The sequence below is a fragment of the Mus caroli genome, unplaced genomic scaffold (genome assembly GCF_978045245.1).
Source record: "Mus caroli unplaced genomic scaffold, Mus_caroli_1 scaffold_1, whole genome shotgun sequence".
Classification (NCBI taxonomy): domain Eukaryota; kingdom Metazoa; phylum Chordata; class Mammalia; order Rodentia; family Muridae; genus Mus; species Mus caroli.
Window position 1 is genome coordinate 177,530,075 of NW_028227256.1, and position 20,541 is coordinate 177,550,615.

At 39.3% G+C, this 20,541-nt stretch overlaps 1 protein-coding gene across 2 annotated transcripts in view; it reads right to left on the reverse strand.

Moving 5' to 3' along the window:
- Ahctf1 (AT-hook containing transcription factor 1) overlaps nucleotides 1–20,541 on the reverse strand; it is a 59,006-nt gene that overhangs the window by 9,441 nt on the left and 29,024 nt on the right. For both annotated transcript variants that reach the window (XM_021175618.2, XM_021175460.3), the window contains exons 22-32: nucleotides 16,749–16,893; nucleotides 16,540–16,671; nucleotides 15,284–15,434; nucleotides 14,964–15,114; nucleotides 14,270–14,377; nucleotides 11,686–11,878; nucleotides 9,244–9,447; nucleotides 8,308–8,725; nucleotides 6,142–6,241; nucleotides 3,821–3,915; nucleotides 1,197–1,402 (exon numbers count right to left, since the gene is read on the reverse strand). In XM_021175618.2, the coding sequence (XP_021031277.1) occupies nucleotides 1,197–1,402; nucleotides 3,821–3,915; nucleotides 6,142–6,241; nucleotides 8,308–8,725; nucleotides 9,244–9,447; nucleotides 11,686–11,878; nucleotides 14,270–14,377; nucleotides 14,964–15,114; nucleotides 15,284–15,434; nucleotides 16,540–16,671; nucleotides 16,749–16,893 (1,903 nt within the window). The remainder of the gene's footprint in view (nucleotides 1–1,196; nucleotides 1,403–3,820; nucleotides 3,916–6,141; nucleotides 6,242–8,307; nucleotides 8,726–9,243; nucleotides 9,448–11,685; nucleotides 11,879–14,269; nucleotides 14,378–14,963; nucleotides 15,115–15,283; nucleotides 15,435–16,539; nucleotides 16,672–16,748; nucleotides 16,894–20,541) is intronic.

The window sequence follows — 20,541 nt, forward strand, 5'->3', positions numbered from 1 at the left end:
AAGAAATGAAACCTCAATCAAAATAACTACACACATTATGGATGGAATTAAACTAGAAATCCCACATTTTCTTAGCTAAAAAGACAGCATTAACAAAATCTTGAAAATCATTATGCTAACAATTCTAAGAAAATTAAAGACTTATTCTTTTACCAAGAAAAAACTTAGAGAAAAGGAAATAACCCCAAACAATAATCCCCAAATTACCTAACTATCCACACTTTCTAAACAGCATGATCCCCGTAAGGTTGAAGAACAATTCACCTACATAAGCTCCCTTGGGCTAGACTCAATCTTCTTCCCTTTGCTGGGGCTGCATAAACCATGAAATTCCTAAGGCTTTCAAGTTCAGTACCTCTCTTGCAAGGGTTTGGTGGAAGAAGGAATGGTCCTTGCATTTACCTTTTGGTAAGGGAAGGGGAGAAAAAGGAGGAGGTAGAGAGTAACAGAGAGATCTCCTGACCAAGAAGGTAGACATCATCACCCACCTAGACAAAGACATTTTCCCACTCCCCAAATAGTGAACTGGCAGACTGGACCCAACCTAGAAGTGAGGAGTCCCATTACCTACTCCCATGGATTTGTTGCCTCCAAACTTTAGAAATAGGAAATTGAGTGCCATTTATTTCAGGGGAGAATCTTAAAAAGATGAATGTGGATGACTTTATGAATAAACTCCCCAAATTCCATACAATTTGATTTTTATGAGTTAGAAGAATTGTTAGAGTTATTCCTAACTCCATTTACTCAAATGTCCCTTACTCGTGAAAGGGATTTGATAAGACTGTAGAAAAGCAGAAAGTCCTATCAAGTACTAAAAGAATTCTTTTTCTAGTGTCTCTCTCCCAGATATGCAGGGAGATCCTGTTTACTATATTCACTTATTACAAATGATGTCTAAATGTCTCAAGTAGTTAAAAAACAAAACAAAAATCCCTTCCATTTTAAAGCAAATGAGCAACAACAAAACTGCTAATATTAATATTATATTAATTGTGCCTTAATATAATCTTTTGATGTTACATAAAAACCAATCTCTTAAAGTTTGTGTTACTTTATATGCCACAAAATATTTATACTTATATTTTGAGATCTTAAAAATGTTGTTGTCAAATGAGCAGATTAAGTTTAAATGATCATCTTTAAAGCCCAACTATACTAAAACTTAGAAAGCATTAAAAAAGTAATATTTTTACATGAATCTCGTGAGTATCAGAAGGACCAGCAGAAATTCGAGGGCTTTCTTCTGGTAAACCAACATTCTCTTTTGGTACATGAGCTTCTATTTCATCTTCTTTTAAGTTTAATGTTAGTTTTTGGCCGAGGCTGCGTTCAGAGGTAACAGGGCACTTGGAGCTGGTGGACCCAGAGCTTTCAACATCGGCAACCGTGTTGGCCACAGCTGGAAAACCAGACAGACAGACAAACAAAACCAGAGTAACTTCTTAAACATTCCAGACAAAAAGCTAGATTCATATAACTCAAAAAGCAAAGAATTACCTAGACTTAAGAGTTTTATCTTAATAAACTACCAGAAAGTTTGTAATATCTCAAGGAGGAAGGCCTGCCTGTGACTCTTCCTCTGTATAGGTTCAACAATGTGTACGTTTCCCACAAAGGCAAACATGGAAGAAAAACTTCATACTTGAATCACTTGGCTTTTCCGAACTGGAATGCAATTCTTGCCATTATTGTCAAAGTCACCACAGTGGTAACTACTCTAAGGGGTTCCAGACTCCTCAAAAACTGGCCACCTTCATCAGCGACTCTGCAAGACATCTGCAACCTTGACTTGCAGCTGTCTATAAAATGGATGGGCGTTTTTCTTTTGGTAGCAATCATCCAAATAGGTACAGATGTTTTCTCAGATATGTCATAATTTTATAGCCCAATTAAAAAGGAAATCCCTTTCACGTCTCTTGTCTAAGTTTTATGTCAATATGAGGCTTGGCATTTGTGAATGACACAAAACATGATAACCTCAAGAGGGAAAAAAGATGTCTATGTTTAGTTTGATTAAATAGCCCTATACTTTTTAATGGGCTCATACTCTTAGTCTATAAATATTAATTCAGTGAGACATGATTTTCACCCGTGTTTGCCACCATAACCCACTGTCCCCTCTCAATACACAAAGCACATTACCTGACAAAAATATTGTGATCAAATGTTTACCAAAAAGTAGTACAGCATAGAACATACTTATTCAATGACAGGCTATAATACTAAGGGACAGAATGTCTTGTCCTGTGTTACTGCTATATAAAAGTATTAAATAAGTTTTTTAATTAAATGTACTGATGATGTCATGATAGTTACAATAGCAGATAGCATTAGCTCTAGAGTACCTGCCAAGCCCTACTACACACATTTCACAGGAAGATAGTGTGTATCAGACAAAACATACCCAGGAACAACATACAATAAAGTGCAGACCACAGCAGTCCCATTCAGACCTGTGCAGCTTGTAGTCACCTACTACCTCCTCTTCCCAAAGCACAACACAGACCCAGGAAGACAGTGTAAATTGGTAACCAAAATTGAGTAACCTGGGTTTTACTTTACATGCTGAGAATCTTCCCTAGATTATTTTACAAAAAATATACATTCCATTTCATTTTCTTTTTGTTGTTCCTATATGTTTTTGAGACAGTCTCTATATGTGGTAGTCCTGGCTATACTAGAGTTGTCATGTAGACAGATTGGTCTGTCTTTAGATTTATTTATTTTATGTATATGAGTACACTGTCTTCAGACACACCAGAAGAGGGCATCGGGTTCTATGACAGATGGTTGTGAGCCACCCTGTGGTTGCTGCGAACTGAATCCAGGAGCTCTGGGAAGCAGTCAGTTCTCTTAACAATGAGCATGAGCCATCTCTGCCGCTCCTATATATCAGTCTCAATCTTGAGATCAAATGCACCAGCCTGCCCCAGATGTCACTCACACTGTGACAGGGCAAAAAGTTTAATAGTGGTGGTGCAGGCTCTAGATCTAGAAAATGCCATAAAAGTACAGTGCTAAGATTAAGTGAGCTAGAGCCGGGCGTGGTGGCGCACGCCTTTAATCCCAGCACTCGGGAGGCAGAGGCAGGTGGATTTCTGAGTTCGAGGCCAGCCTGGTCTACAAAGTGAGTTCCAGGACAGCCCGGGCTACACAGAGAAACCCTGTCTCGAAAAAAAAAAAAAAAAACAAAACAAGATTAAGTGAGCTAATATATAAAAAATGTATTTGGAGTAGACATTCCATGTCTTTTCCTTCTATCTGTGAACCTGCAGAATAAAAATACCATTCTCATATTTGTATAAAACAAAGTGGTTATATTAAAAACTTGATTTATGTAATGTACTTATTGATTTCCTTAAATAAACTGCTATGAACAGGTAATTTATTTGCTACTCTTTCATGTTCCAAAAGAAAGTATGTTCATAAAACTCACCAAGGTCCCTGTTCTTAGAAGTTTCTTTGTTTTCACTCTTGTTCCTCTTTCTGTCTTGCTCCTGCTCTGTCCCCTCACCCTTCCCTCTCTCTTCCCCACTCTCTTCAACGTGCTCATGGCCGGTCTCTACTTCTCTACTCTCTCTGTCTTTCTCTGCCTCTGCTACCCTCTTAACTCCCCTTCCCATGCCCTGAATAAACTCTATTCTGTAAAAAAAAAAAAAAAAACCCAAAAAACCCAAAAAAGTTAGTTTCTTTTGATAGTTAATATCCTTAAAATGCTTTTACTCCATGGAAGCTGGCCAGAGAAGAATTGAGAAAAGAAAAATCTAATAATAATACTCTTTTAAAGTACTGATCCAAGGCCCTAAATGATACATACACGCTTTGTGGTCTGCTGTAAGTGTGGAGGCTCGGCTCTCAATAGGCTCTATCCCACCCAGAACCGACGTCTTGGGTTTTGAAGTGGAGGTTTCCCTTGAGAAACAGAAATGCACACTTTAGAGAATGAGACCCCACCTATCCCACCTTCTTCTTACTTGCTACTTTGTTATAAAAACTACAATTCAGAACCCACTATCAAAGAACATTTTAAGTTTTATAAAATTTACAAGAGTAAATTTTATAAAATTTATAAAATAAACACCGCTGCATTTTTTTTCTCCTACTTTCCTTTAGTTAGTTTACTCTTCTGTAAAAAAAATGGTGTTGTGGCCTTAAAAGTACAAGTAAAATGATGTTTAAGTGCCTTTAAGTATATAAATTACATGTCAGGCATTTTACAACTACATCTTTGTTTTTCAGCCAAGTCTGTCAAGTGTCCAGTATTTCCTACGACTTGGTAGGCTCAGCATCAGCACTTTAGTACTAACTAGAAACATTAAGATAAATGACTCAGAATAAACAATGATAAGCTGTAGAATACTCCGGCAGTTATCCATCACTTGGGCTTTTCTCTAAGTCCCAACTAAAGTACAGGACAAACACTATACTCCCAAGAAAGCAGTCTCTGAAACATTTGCAGAGATTTCTGTGTGTGGAGATTATCTAGATAACAGTATCTATAGTGCTGATGACTAATACCCAACAACTAAATCTTCACAACTTGCCCAATAACCAGCTTGTCCAGGTGCTGACAGAGGGAGGCAGAGGCAGGCAGATTTCTGAATCTGAGGACAGCCTGGTCTTCAGAGTGAGATCCAGGTCAGCTAGGCTACACAGAGGAAACAAACAACAAATGAAAAAAGAAACTAGCTTGCCAAAAATTGACATTCATCTAGCTTTTCATTGAAACTAACTTTTCTAATATGAATAATCACTTGCTTCTTGATTGTTGCAACTGTCCATCAAACTTACTGAAACATTTTTTTATTAAAATGAAAAAGTAAAAAATAAGGAACAGGAACAACACCACCACCACCACCAAAACCCCAGGAAAATCCTTTATTTTTCCTACTATTTTCGTTGAAGTACTGGAAGATTCCAGTTATTACATTGTTTATCCTCAGCAGAAAATGTCTGACTGAGTTGACAGAGATGATCATACAAGTTTTGTGGGTAGGGTTTAATATCAGACCCACTGCTCACTCATAAGGTAATGAGCCATTCGGTGCCTTACAAATTAAAATTCTATGTGGGTTAGTTTTATTAAATTGATCATAGAGCCTCAAAGCATTAAAGTTATCACTGTTTATCCTCCACAACAGTGTTAAAAGTGTTGAATGAAAGGTGCTGGGTGGCACGAGTGATCATACTGATTGATTAGGACAGCTGACTCTATAACAGAAGCAGTGTGCTAGCATATACTTTAAGGTAACCTTATACTTGAGTATAATTAGGACCTAGAACCAATCTGCTAGCCTGGGGGTTCTCTTCACCGCTGGAGACAGTCTCCCTATAATAACCCAGATTGACCTGAAACTCACATTCCTCTCTCAGCCTGTGAGTCACCATACCTAAACTAGACCACGTTTCAGACAGCAAGCACTGGTGGACATCACCTTTGCTTTGTGGGTACTTCTTAAGCATATTTTTGAATGACTATCAAAATCATGTTTGGGCCTTTTGTTTTTTGATACAGAGGTCTATGAATTCTATATTATTTTTTTGAGACAGCCTCTCATTAAACCTGGAGCTCAGTGACTGGCTAGTCTGATGGACCAAGAAGGCATACACTATTATTTTATCATTTTAGATAAATGATTAGGTCCTGAACTCAGTGTCCTGACACTGGAGTTTATAGACAGCTGTGAAGCATCTCATATATATGGATGGCAGGAATAGAACCTGGGAACTTTGAAAGAACAACAAGCACTTGGAAATGGTGGCCTCTCCCAAACCAACTTATTTTAAATATGTGTGTGTGTGTGTGTGTGTGTGTGTGATCTGAGGAGGTCAGAGGCATCAGATCCCCGGAGCTGGCACTACTGGCAGCTCTGAGATGCCCAATGTAGGTTCTTAGGATTGAATCTGGATCCTCTGGAAGAGCAGTGCACTGTTCTTATTCACATTTCTTTCCTTTGAGGAAGGGTTTCTCTGTGTAACAGAGCCCTAGCTGTCCTAAACTCGCTCTGCAGACCAAGCTGGCCCTGAAATCGTAGAGATCTGCCTGCCTCTGCTTCCTGAGTGCTAGGATTAAGATGCGTATCACCATGCCTAGCCTCAGCAGTACCTCCAACCTTCTCCTCTGTTCGCAGAGCTTACCCTTCACAGACTGACGACACACCAGAAGAAGCTTCAGCTCCTCCAGCAGGGGCCAAGCGACTCAGTTCTGAAAGTGCTTCCAGGGCAGCGTCTCCCGTGCCTGTAAGCCACACAGATAAGGCCATGGTCAGTGTCTTTACAGAAATGGCTGGTCCTACTTCTTTTGTTCTCGTCTTAATTCCTTGGTATCAGGCTGTTAGCACTTCCATCTAACTATCTGGGCCTAGCTCAAGGGCCCCTCTTAACTCAAACTTCTCCCTTTCGGTGGGTCTAACAGGTCTCCCTAAATTAACTCAATTCTCAACATCCAAGGAGGTAGGTGAAAAAAACCGTAGCATTAATTTCACGCTTAGCTCAGAAGAACACAAATCATGTTTAGAGGTTGAGATTTCAAACTGAATCTACTTCACTCTATGGTTTATGTTGGTATCCCCCTCCAAGATTTCTATTTGAGACAGCTTAATATTGCAGAAATGGCTAATAAAGATACCACTATGAACATCCTATTACTAGTGACTATCTAAATATTTTAGTGGAATACAGCACTTAAAAAAAGGAAGTAGGCCTGGGCAAGTCTGCTCTGCATGCAGTTCCAGGACAGCCAGTACTACCTAAGAGAAACCCTGTCTTGGAAAACAAAAAATTAACAACCCTGCCCAAAATTCTAGACACACTTTTTTTTTATTTATGAGAATCCTAAAGTTCTTAGAACAACTCATGTTAACGTCTATGTTTGTTCAAGACACCACAATCTAAACAGACTCACTCACCTGTTACAAATTCTTCATTCAGTCTAGCCCATAAACAACAAAGAGAATCTACTTACGATACATTTTTTGAGGGGAAGGGGTGGTGGGATAGCAAAGTCTCAAATGTCCTAGAATAGTTTTTGCTCTGCAGCCGAGGAGGACTTTGAACTTGGGATTACAGTTCTACACTATGTGCTTAACTTGGTGCTGGGGATTATCCATCCCCAGTCAGATGACACATTTTTATTGTATGCATTTAGTTTTACAGACCTAAGGAAATACCTTACATAAAATCACTCAATAAAATTTTAATAACGTGGGCTGGTGAGATGGCTCAGTGGATAAGAGCACTGACTACTCTTTCAAAGGTACCCAGTTCAAATCCCACAACCACCAGTAATGATATCTGATGTCCTCTTCTGATGCGTCTGAAGACAGTTACAGTGTACTTATGTATAATAATAAATAAATCTTTGGGCTGGAGCAAGCAGGAACTGTGCGAGCAGGGCCAACCAGACAAAGAGGGGTTGACCGGAGCGAGCAGAGGTCCTAAATTCAATTCTCAACAACCAGATGAAGACAAACAACCATCTGTACAGCTACAGTGTGTACTCACAAACATAAAATAAATACATCTTAAAAAAATCTAATAATGCAAAGTAGGCAATTGGTTCATCGATTCTAAACCAAGTGTCCCTTTCTGATGTTCCCTTGGCCCCGTATCCAGAACAGCTACGTGTCTGTCAATACAGCCCACCACACTCTATAGGACGCACAGCAAGTACTCTCAGTGCATTACTGCTGACAGGCAACAGTCAGCAAGGACTGTGGGGGGCAGAAGGTGATTTTCTACTAGGGCACATAAAATATTTAAATAGACAATCCCCGTCATTGAGAAATAGCCAATTTTTCAGTAGATTAAAAAAAATGATTAAGACAATAGATTCACAGGCCGGAGGACATTCATTATGACCTTCATGTGGTTATTTCAGAGGTGAGGGCAGGGAGTAGAATCAAAGTCCTGGTTTCTAGCAAACAGGCCGCTAGAAAAGTCTAACATTCCAATAGTCCCCCAGTTTATAAACTTGGCACTATTCTACTTGTCTTAGGTACTGGATGTGTTCAGGCGGACTGCAGTGTGTCCCCCCCTCCGCCAGCACGCCTTCTGCTGTTTAGTAAATGCTATGGCTCAGTAAAGGGCGGCACATACAAGCTGTCATCAAATATCTTACCTGCTTATGAAGGAATGAAAGAAGGCAAGCCATTTTCATAAGCTGACATAAAATTACCTTGTGTAAGATCTAGCAAACTGAGAAAATTATTTAGTCTTGTCACTTTACTATGTTAGGAAATATTCTATTACAAATTTTACTGTAGATAACAATGACAACTTTGAATATGTACAAAGAATTCCTACCTATTTGTTTCTTCACGGCTGAAGGAGTACCTTCCGACTTAAACACATCGTTATCATTATCCCTCTCTGTTTGTAGAGCTGAATTGGAAGTTACTTCAGTGGAGGAAGATGCTGGCTTGGGAGACACAAAAACACCACCTTCCAAGTCTTCTGGGGATGGGGCATCATGATACTCTAAGGAGGTCTGGTCTGACCTGGTGGAAGCAGTGCTGTCTTCTTTGCTCACATCCAGTTTCTCCAGCCTTCCTGAATGGGCATCCAGTGATTCTGCCACCACTTTCTGAGGGTCCTTTGCAGGGACATCCAGAGGAAAATATGTATTCTTATCACTGGTCTTCATCCACTCAGTTTCTGCTGGGAGTCCACATTTATGGAAAGATGTGCTAACAAACGCTTTTGCATTTCGGTCATCTGTAGCCTGAAATTAGGAAAAGTGCATGAAAGCACCAGGGTCCCCCACCCACTGTCTACACTAACCACACCCACCCATCCTTTCCACACTTCCTACTTTCTCAAATTTTCTTTAGATGTGATTCTAAAACTTAATTTTGTTAATATTTCTCTAATGAATAATTTGTCACTGATTAAAACAAAATACAATGTACAGGACAGACGATTAAAAATGATCAAGTGGGTAGATTTCTATTAATATAAACTAAAATGGCACTCCACACAGTCTTTCAATAAAAACCAAACCATTAAGAGATGTCACCAAATATCAAAATATACAGTTTCTTAGTCCTTTTAATAGTATAATAATAGAAGAGGAACACACATACACACACCACAATTTTATTTAACCTATAGAAGGTATATATATTGGCTTAGCCCAAATATAGGCTAAAGGTTTCTTTCAGATCTACTTTGTAGTTTCAAGACTATCCACAAAAGTTCATTTAAAAAAAAAAAAATCTCAGTTTTGCTTATCAAACTTACTCTATCAGTCCAGTGTGTATTCATGCCTTCTTCCATGAATGAAATCCTAGTTTCTTTAACTCTGAAAGGCGGAGTGAGAGATCTTCCAGGTGACAGAGAGGGAGATGCTAAAGGTGTTGTTCGAAGACCAGACCTAAGGATGGATGGAGGAGTAAACTCGGCAAATCCAGAAGACGTAGCTGACAGAGCCAAAGATTTAGCTTTCTATGATGAAGAGCAAAGAGAATCCCAGTTTTAGTGTTTATAAGTAAGTTACACAAGTGCAGACAGTAATTTCAGAGAGTGCTAGGCAGTGGTGGCGCACGCCTTTGATCCCAGCACCTGGGAGGCAGAGGCAGGCAGATTTCTGAGTTCAAGGCCAGCCTGGTCTACAGAGTGAGTTCCAGGACAGTCAGGGCTATACAGAGAAACCCTGTCTCAACCCCACCCACCCCACCCCCCCCAAAAAAAAAAAAAAAAAAAAAAAAAGAAAAGAAAAGAAAAGAGAGAGAGGCCGGGCGTGGTGGCGCACGCCTTTAATCCCAGCACTTGGGAGGCAGAGGCAGGTGGATTTCTGAGTTCGAGGCCAGCCTGGTCTACAGAGTGAGTTCCAGGACAGCCAGGGCTACACAGAGAAACCCTGTCTCGAAAACCAAAAAAAAAAAAAAAGAAAAGAGAGAGAGAAAGAGAGAAAAGAAAAGAGTAGAGTTTTGGGCTGGAGAGATGCTCAGTGATTAAGAGCACCAACAGCTTTTCCTGAGGTCCTGAGTTCAATTCCCAGCAACCACATGGTGGCTCACAACCATCTGTAATGAGATCTGAAGCCCTCTTCCGGTGTGTCTGAAGACAGCAATGGTGTACTTAAGATATAATAATAAATCTTCAGGCCAGAGTCAGTGGGGCCAACTGCTCAGAGCAAGCAGAAGTCCTGAACTCACATTCCCAGCAACCACATGATGACGTACAACCATCAGTACAGCTACAGTGTACTCATATTCATAAAAATAAATAAATCTTTAAAAAAAGAAAAGGAAAGAAAACCTTCTCTTAAAAAGCCACACGCCTTTGATCCCAGCACTCAAGATGCAGAGGCAGGCAGATCTCTGAGTTTAAAGTCAGCCTAGTCCACAAAGTAAGTTCCAGGATAGCCCGGGCTTCACAGAAAAACCCCGCCTCAAAAAGAGATAAAGAGATAAATAAATAAATAAACCTTTAATTTCCTCTGATTGTAGTCACAGAGAATATAAAAATGTGATTTTAGGGGAAAGAGAATTAAAAGGGACAGAAATATGTTGTAAGTCAGGAATAGGGGACAGTATAAGTTAGGACCTAACAAATACATCGAGCTCTTTTAAACTATTTTCATAACAGCATTTAGTGAAATATCCCTTATTCAATTTGAAAAATAAGAATTCCTTAGTTTACAATAAGAGACGGAACCTCTTCTCCTCAAACCAATAAACACAATAAATAATGGGGAAAAAAACCAAAAACAATCCCCCCCGCCCCCCCGACTTAGTCCATATTACTACACAAGAAACTTAGAGGAGCTGGGCATAGTAGTGGTTCAAACCCAGGAGGCTAAGACAAGAGGGTTACAAATTCTAGGCCACTCTGAGCTGCATCTAAGTTCTAGTCCAGCCTGGGTGACTGGTGAGATCCTGTCCAAAAAAACCAAACCAAACCAAACCAAACCAACCAACCAACCAACGAAAAACCATATGCAGAATCACACTAACACCAGAGCCTAAGACACCATATGCAAAAATACTTGGAAAATGAAAAATGTATATGCTAACTGCTACCAGTCACTACCAGTTTGGGTTTGTTTTCTTCTTAAGTCATTTATCAAGGACAGTAGAAGAAAAGCCTTTTAAAAGATCACCTGACAACACTAGCTCAAAATGAAACAAGTGAGAAAATAAGCCTAAAAACAAAGTATTTGCAAGATAAAACACCAACATAGTATTTGGGAAAACAACAACAACATGATGATGGTCAACAATAATATAGATATAAATAATTCAAAAACACAAAAGCATTTTAAAAAAGACAATTTATGACAATCATATACAGACTTGCATTATTTTTTAAACATCATTAATATTAAGCAGAAAAAGTATAAACTTAATCAACTGTCTAAGAAGAAAGTAAAAATACAGTACTTTAAAAATATAACCAGAGTTGGGTAGCAGTGGCGGCTCATACCTTCAATACCAGCACAGGAGGCAGAGGCAGGCAGATCTCTGTGTTCCAGCACAGAGAGTGCCACAAAGAGAAAATGTATTGAAAAAATTGAAAATGAAACAAAACAAAATAAATCAAAGAAAGAGAAAAAACATAACCGTAAGAATGAAGATGAATACATTTGAATATCCAGAGTTATGCTGTAACTAGATTAATTTCTATGTGCTGCTTGACAACAGTGCCGACTCCCTAGGATACTAGGCAGGTAATACTAACCTTAACTATGAGAGGAGTCTCAAGTAAAAGTAACTCTGAAGGCCTGGAGGTGTTCTGATGTGGCCTTCTAAACTGTGAACTTAATGGTAACGAACTGGACAGCAGACACAAAGGAGATCTTGTGGGACTTTGTTGAGTAAACTCCAAACACTGAGAAGGCTGGGGGACAGGATGGACAACCAAATCCAGTAATCTGTAATTAAATACAAATAGATATCTGTGTGCTCACTATTAAACATCATAATATGTAAACCTAATTTTAGGTAAGTATATTAATGTAATAAAACTGTCAGCATTAGTTTAAAAAGTCTGACATTCTTTCAAAAGCAAAAAAGAATTAGGAACTGTAGATAACAATTTAAAAACAAAGAGCTCCAGTTGCCCACCTTCACTTTACCTATGATTTAAATTTCAAGGTCATTTTCAAGTTACAGTATCTGGTGGCCCACTTGTACAGGTTGTTCTCGCTGTGTTTAAGTGTGTGTGTGCGCGCGCACACACACACAGAGGATGACCCTGAACTCCCGATCCTGTTGGCCTTGCTTCCCAAGTAGTAGAATTATAGGCACATGCCATCACCCTCAACTTATGGTTTTAATTTTTAGTGATAAAACCAGCATGCTTGCTAGGGTAGTGGTGGTGGTGCACACCTTTATCTCAGCAGTAAGGAAGTAGAGGTAGGCAGAGCTGAGGCCAGTATGCTCTATAGAGCTAGTTTTAGAATAGCCATGACTACACAGAGAAACCCTGTCTCAAAAAACAAAAACAAATCAACAACAAAAGAACAGCATCATTTAGTTCCTCCAGAATGTGAGGGAAACCTCTGTTGAAATTGCTTAGAAAAGTAGCCAGCTTTGCTGCTCCAGAAATAAGAAACCCTATCCGAATCAACTGTTACTCAGGGAGAAAATATTTGCAGAAACCATTTTTTTCGAGGTAGGATTTCTCTGTGTAGCCCTGGTTGTCCTGGAACTCACTCTGTAGACCAGGCTGGCCTCAAATTCAGAAATCCACCTGCCTCTGCCTCCCAAGTGCTGGGATTAAAGGCCTGTGCCACCACCGCCTGGCAAAATTATTCTTTTAAAAAAGAATCAAGAGGGCTGGTGAGATGGCTCAGTGGGTAAGAGCACCCGACTGCTCTTCCAAAGGTCCAGAGTTCAAATCCCAGCAACCACATGGTGGCTCACAACCATCCGTAATGAGATCTGACTCCCTCTTCTGGAGTGTCTGAAGACAGCTACAGTGTACTTACATATAATAAATAAGTAAGCCTATTAAAAAACAAACAAACAAACAAACAAACAAAAAAAGAATCAAGATAAGAAATGTTATATAAAGCAAATGCTAAGCATCTCGCTAGGTATTGGGATTTCCTCAACTTTTTGGTGTGATCCAAATAATGGACTTTTTAGTTATATACATAAACAAAACAAACAGAAGCGATTATGTAAGCCTGTGGAAGTGCCATGGCTGACTGACTGGTCCCACTTCTTCAAAATCAGTATGGAAGACAGAACTGGGGAGTGCACCCATCTTCTGAGAAGGCACATAACCACAGTTAATAGGATCTGTCCTCTTTCGCTTTCATTACACTGCAGACCAGAAACCCCTAGAAGCTGTCTCCAGAGTTCTCACTGCCTCCCTTTCAACACTTTGCTGCTAAGGTAGAGGGGACAGAGGCAGTGGCTTGCTGGAAACTACAGCTAATGGAAAAGACAAAACATGAGTCACACTCACGCTCATCAACTTCCTATCATCTCATATTAGAAACCATCTAACTAAATTCAGTCCAAACTTTCAGAATATGCCCAATTATGAAAGGTCCAAACATCTCTGATTCCAACTTTTTTTTAAAATACCAAGTACCTTACTGTTAGTGTAAAAACTCAATTTTAATATTAATTAATTAATAAGTATAATTTTGACAAAACAGCTAAAATTTATAGTGAGTAGGCATTACTGTTCAGAATAAACAATGTTCTCTGTTAGTAATAAGTATGAGTACAGTTCAGGTACCCAGTGTTCTTAAATATATACTAAATCACAATTTCATTGAGTTTGTTTTGTCTTTTGAGACAAGGTTTCTCTGCTAACAAGCCTTGGCTGTCTGGAATCTGTAGAACAGCTTGGCCTTGAACTCAAGACATTTGCCTGCTTCTGCTTCCCAAGTGCTGAGATTATAGGCGTATGTGACATCCAACCTCACAATTTCATATTTTAAGAGGACATTAAGAGTTAATTTATTGGGAAAGATCAACTATTACTGCACCTAAGCAACACAAGACACTTCAGTGGGCCCAGAAGACATCATCACCGAGTCAACCAAGATTTCAACATTCTTTTAGTGGTCAACAAAACAAAGTTTGACAGCTTGTTTTTCTCAGAGTTTTAATATGGCTTGCTTATTTTCATTAAGCCACATGAACTAAGTAAACAGAAATAAGTGTAATTTGATTTATAATTTCATAAAATGATTATACTCCCAAGTTAGAACAGAAAGTATTCAAATGAATGCTTAATAATTTAAAATATTACCTGTTTAAGACAAGTACAGTTTTTTCAAAATTGTTCAAGACAGTCTCACCTAGAAATTCTCTGGGATGTATTTGAAATTGGAGTTCCAACAAACGCCTCAGGAAGCTCTGGGTGTGGGAAAGAGTGTACTACAGGAGATGGCTGTTCTGCTTTAGGACTACAAAGAAAAAATACTCAGTTTTAAATTGTGTGTCACATGGTTATCTATGAGATTAGACAGAGAGCAAAGGACTTCTCCTCCTCACTTTGTGTATCTCTCTGCACTGTTGCCAGATAGCAATAAACAGTCATCTGAAAATCTTATGTGGGGCCAGAAAGAAGGCTGAGCAGGTAGACCTCCACGGGAGAGAGCTGCCTGGGAAAGCCTCTGATCCCATCATACCACACCACAGATAAAAAGAGTTTAAAATGTAAACCATTTCTTTAACAAAGTAGCTAACTTAAATGAAGTTTTCATTTTTTTATATTTGGTAATAAACTTGCTAACAATGACGGTTCACCCAGGAACACTGCTGCAGCTCAGGAAAGAGTATGTGTAGAAGGACTTTAGTTCGTATTTTAAAAAACAAACAAACACTTGTTGCCTCCGTTTGATCCCTGGGACCCATATGGTGGAAGGAGAAAGCCAACTCATCTAAACAGTTCTCTGACCTCCACATGCACCCTGACACCCATGCCCTCCACTACACAAAGTAAGTAAATATAAAAAAAGTAAAAAAAAGTAAAGTTAATGAAAAGAATACCTGTTAAAAAGTGAGATGCCATTTCTAGGTTCATGACTTGCCCACACCTCTCCAATTTTAGATAAAACATTGCTGATGAACGTAGATCGTGTTAACACTGTTCCAGTTATAGCTTTCTTTGGAAATGCTGATAATGGTTTGGGTCTAGAAACTTAAAAAATAAAAATACAGGACTCAGTTGTACCTCTCACATGACTTTATTAATAGAAAGGTAATTAAGTGCACAAAGCAAGGAAATGATGGCGAGGAGTTCAGGAAGGGAAGGAACCACTCAGTCTCCTCCCGAGCCCGAGTACAAGCATTCTACAATGAGATCTTACCTTCGTGAAAAACTGAGGATGTCGACAGGTGGTAAGGCTTAGCTCGCTCAACAGCTAACTTTCTCTGGACTCTAGGTAGGATTTTCCCATACTGGTCTAATATAGAATTTCGAGTCACCGATCTCTCCCGCAATCGAGGGTCACGATCACTCTATTAAATACATTATAAAGTTTTAATTTTCCTAATTTTCGGTGTTGCTATAGATTTATTCCTGAAATTTTAATTATGAACGTCATCTAGTATCTTCCTTTATCTACATTTTTCCAGCTCAGATTTCATATACCTCCTTAACTGTATACACATTTATACATCCCAAACACCCACCAATCTCTGATGCTTCACAACTCGGACAACGTAACACACACTTTGCTCCTTCAAAGCTGGGTAAGCTTTGAGTGAACATGTGTTGCTGACATGGCCATGGACGTGTCAAGACAAAAAGCCTCATGTACACAGGAAAATGAGTGACACCCCTGACACACACATTAGTTGTAGTGGCAAAGGTTTCTTTTGGTCCATTTGTGGATGTTAATACTATGTATAGAAAATGTAGCTTTCTTCCTTTGGATACTTGACCTGAAGATTGCTCTACCAAAATTAAATAAATCTGCCTTCCTTGATCCAGCTATATATTTTAAGCCCTACCTCCTTATTTATCTGTATATAGTAATCTAGCTTCCTTGTTCAGCTATATGCAGTAGCCCTGCCCTCCCTCCTGTTTCAACTGTATAGAATAAACACACTGAGCTTCCAGGGTGCTGTGGAATCTACATAAGAGTCCAGTCCAGCAGATCCCAGCTTTTCTATCATTCTTATTTCCTTCATTCTCCCAATGTTTCAGTCAGGTCCATCCCTGGATGTGGATATGCTGGATATTGCAACCAGACAGACAAGCTCTCAAGAATCATTTTACAGACCAGGAAAGCAAGGCTCAAAAGGTATCCTATATGTACAGAGCAAGCTAAAAGCAGTCTAATTTCTGAAGGTCTGCTCTTTATGCTGTACAACTCTTCCTCTCTAGTTGTCTTCCTTTCATTTTCTCGGTGACGGAACCTATCTGATATAATGGTACATGCAGAGAACATAAGCAGTAACTCTCAGCTCTCAGTAATAACCGCACCAATGCAGATCCTTCAAGCTCAGCACAATGTAAAGTGAGACGGTTGTGAGACTCTAACTTCTTGTAAAATAAGTAAAAAAGGTTTTAGTTTCCCGTATTATTTTGCTTCATACAATGAGACAACATTAATCATACCATGAGATTATTCTTCAGAGTCTGGTTTAGTTTCAAGGCAGAAATGTAATTGGCACGCTGTAAATGGTGAACTAGAAGGAATTCATGATTCTCAACAGTGGTACTGGACTGTAAAAATTTCACTAAGCATTCCTAGAAGAACAAAGCAGATTTGTAAACTATCAATTGACCCTACATTTCTTTTGAAGTCCATACTGATCAGTGATTACCTGCTCAGTGTTTGTAAATGGCAGCTTCAGTAAATCCTCCATTAAGCCCATCTCCTGACAAACTTCATAAGCGTGCTTTAATAATTCCTCTATATTTACTCTGTTTGAGTTCTGTCGCAGTAAGTTCCAGGCCTCAACCATGCATCTGAAATCAGTACCAAAGTTTCAAAAAGTTATGGAACATGTGGGAAAGTCACCTACTTACAGAATCAAAAGATAATTACACATGCAACTAAAAATTAACTTGAAAGTTTGATTTAATACTGATATATAATGAGCCTTACTAATGTCAAAAAGACATCTGGGCACCCCACCACTACCCCCAACCCCGCCCAAGACAGGATCTCACTCTATAGCTTTTGCTGTTCTGGAATTCACTCTAGCTGTTCTGGAATCTACTATGTAGACAAGGCTGTCCTTGAACTTAAGAGATCTGTCTGCCTCTGCATTCTCAGTGCTGGGATTAAAGGCCTGTACCATTGTGTCTGGCTGTATCTGGGAACCTCAATTTTAAGTAGCTTTCTAATATTTAAGTGTTATATAGCAGAAAAACAAAGTAGAAGCTAACATGCAGAAAGAACTGCAAGTTTGTGTGGTTTGACATGGAAAAGTCAGGATATCATGGTAGTTACACTTAGCATGAACAGAACACTGGACCAAAACTGGAGACCCGTGTGTATAAACTGACAATGTATGTGGGGAGGTAAGAAGCATGGCTTGGAAGTAGGTGACTGGCTGATCTAAACCAAGATCTAAGTGGAAAACGTGGATAACATTTGAAGACATCAAGTGGAAGCTCTGAACTGGTTTCTGTGAGAAGTAACACTTACTGAAGAGTGTCTACCATCAGTCTGGGAATCTGTGCATTTTGGCAGTTATAGTCTGTCTGTGGCAATTTGATTAAGAATGTCTCCCAGAGACTCATGGATTACCACGTGCTCACCAGTTGGTGGTACTCTTAGGTGAGGTCTCAAAGGTGAGGCCTTGTCAGATGAAGTGAGTGATAATGAGAAGCTTTGAGCTGCCCATTCTCAGTGCTCACTCTATTTCATGCTTATTGTAAAAAATAAGGGAATTCAGCCAGGCGTGGTGGCGCACGCCTTTAATCCCAGCACTTGGGAGGCAGAGGCAGGCGGATTTCTGAGTTCGAGGCCAGCCTGATCTACAGAGTGAGTTCCAGGACAGCCAGGGCTACACAGAGAAACCCTGTCTCGAAAAACAAAAATAAATAAATAAATAAATAAATAAATAAATAAATAAAGGAATTCTTAGCATTTATTCCTTCTATAAGTTGCCATAGTCATGGTGCTTTACCACAGCAAGAGAAATTAATACAGAGTTCAACTTGATCCCACTGACAGACTTGTTTTAGAGGTTTACTCTTGCTTAATTATGAAAACTAAAATTATCTGTAGGTCAGAAAGCAACAATACAACTGCAAGGAATATAATCTACATAAACACCAGCAGAGCAATTGTGGGCTGGAGGTGTGTGTCGGTAGAGTGCTCATCTATCCAGTATGCACCAGTCTTGGGTTTGACCATATGAACCAGGCATGGTGTCACATGCCAGCCATTTCAGCATCTTAGAGGGAGAATCTCAAAACAAGTATGAGAAAAAGCTTGGGCTACACAGTAAGTTATAAATAAGATAGCCTGGATACTAGAGTCCTTTACCTGAACCTTAGCCTTCCTTCCTAGAGAGAGGAAGACTGGAAAGGTACATAGGGTGTAAATAACAGAAGGTTGGCACAATGACAATGACTATTCATGATAGTGGTTACTATATAAGAATACAAGGCTGGCCTGGGAGTATATTCAAAGACAATGCTTGCCTACCAATGTAGGGTCCTGGATTTGATCACAATATTGTAAAAGATGAAATAAATAACAATATACCAAAGTCACTAAAACGTTAAAACTCTTGCTTACCTAATATGTAAAACATAAGTTGGCAGTATTAAAAAGAACATACAGTCAATCCCAGAGCAGGCAGCTGTGACGGCCTGCTATGTGCTCAGCCCGGGCAGTGGCAATGTTAGGAAGTGGGACCCAGTTGGAGTACATGTGTCACTGTGGGTGCAGGCTTGAAGACCCTCATCCTAGCTGCCTAGAAGTCAGTATCCTGCTAGCAGCCTTCAGATGAAGATGTAGAACTCTCAGCTCCTCCTGCGCCATGCCTGCCTGGATGTTGTCATGTTTTTGCCTTGATGATAATGGACTGAACCTCTGAACCTGTAAGCCAGCCCCAATTAAATATTGTCCGTATAAGAGTTGCCTTGGCCATGGTGTCTGTTCACAGCAGTAAAACCCTAACTAAGACAGCAGCAATTCAGCCTAAATTTTCTCTGTAATTTTTTTTTAACTTATTTTTATGTGTGTGTGCATGTATGAGTTATGTGCACCATGTACATGAAGAAGCCAGTGGAGGCAAGAAGAGGGCACTGGATTCTCTATCATGTTAGAAGTGGTCATGAGCTGTTGTGGCTATTGAGAACTGAACCCAGGTCCTCAGCATCCCTTCCTAGTAACTTATCAAATAGGACAGGAAAAGGTCACTGAGAGCACAAAAAGAATAAAACCACATAACAAAACAGCCCGTTGTCTGGGACAATACTGACAGTTTACCTATTAATATAAAAAACACTGCCTATTTACCGAAGGTGAGTTACCAGTTATCATGTGGAGTATTCTACATAACTGCAACAAAAGTAACAACATATCAAGAACTTAAACTCTCTACTGTAAATTAAGACTTTTAAAGAACAGGGGGGAAAATCTCAATGGCAAGCTTAGGTAATGCAGAACATGTTGATTTACACTTTTATATTCATGAAGGAAGAAGTTAGAAGTCGTTCAACTTGAGCTACAGAGTATGGGAGAATCAATTTACTGAGTGTAGAAAGAGGAAAAGAAAGGAAATAATAGCTAATAGCTGCACATAAGGGCTTTTCATTTCTCTTGTATTTGTAAGAAAAAAAATTAATCAGGCAACCACAATACTAACAGTTTCCTAACTATTGTGTACCCACCACAAAACTGGGCAAACTACACATCTTAGATAAAGAAGGGGTCAGAGTCAGGAATCAAGCTACAAGGTTTAATGAATGATACAATGGCTATCAATCACTACCACCATCTGCTAATAAATTACAACTTTCTCAACAGCTATAACGGCATCTGTGCACTTAACAATCACAATATTGCAAGGTGGGCACTAAACTCATGAAATACTTCGAGAGGACAAACTACAGTTTAGAAAGTAATTAGCTTAACTTCTCAAATGCTGTAATGACAAATATGCAAGAGAAGGTGGTACTGTTTATAAAGTTAAAATCTATCCTCGTCCAAAGATTATCCTCTTAAGAACTAAGTCCTGGTAGATGGCTGCTGAACCACATCTCCCTATTGCTCTGTGAACATGTGTGTATATGACACGTGTCTGCGTGATGTGGAGGTCCCGACTCTGGAGTCACCTTCCTGCCTCTGTGTGTTTAGGTTCATTAGGCGTGCATGGCAGGCACTTTTGCTGGCTTGAGCTACCTGGTTGGTCCCAGTACTATTTTTAAGGATTTAGCATAATTACTAAGCAGTATCATTAAGTAGTTAAAAAGCCACAGGATTACCCCACTTACATAGCATAGTCACAGAGAAGAGGTTATTTTTTCTATGTTTGAAATACTGAAACATTTTCAACTATCAGCGATTTCTAATTATGATTATCCGATCACCAATCCTTGAGTGCTAGAAAGATTGCTATGTGGCCTAACCTTTTACATTAAGTTCAGATTCCC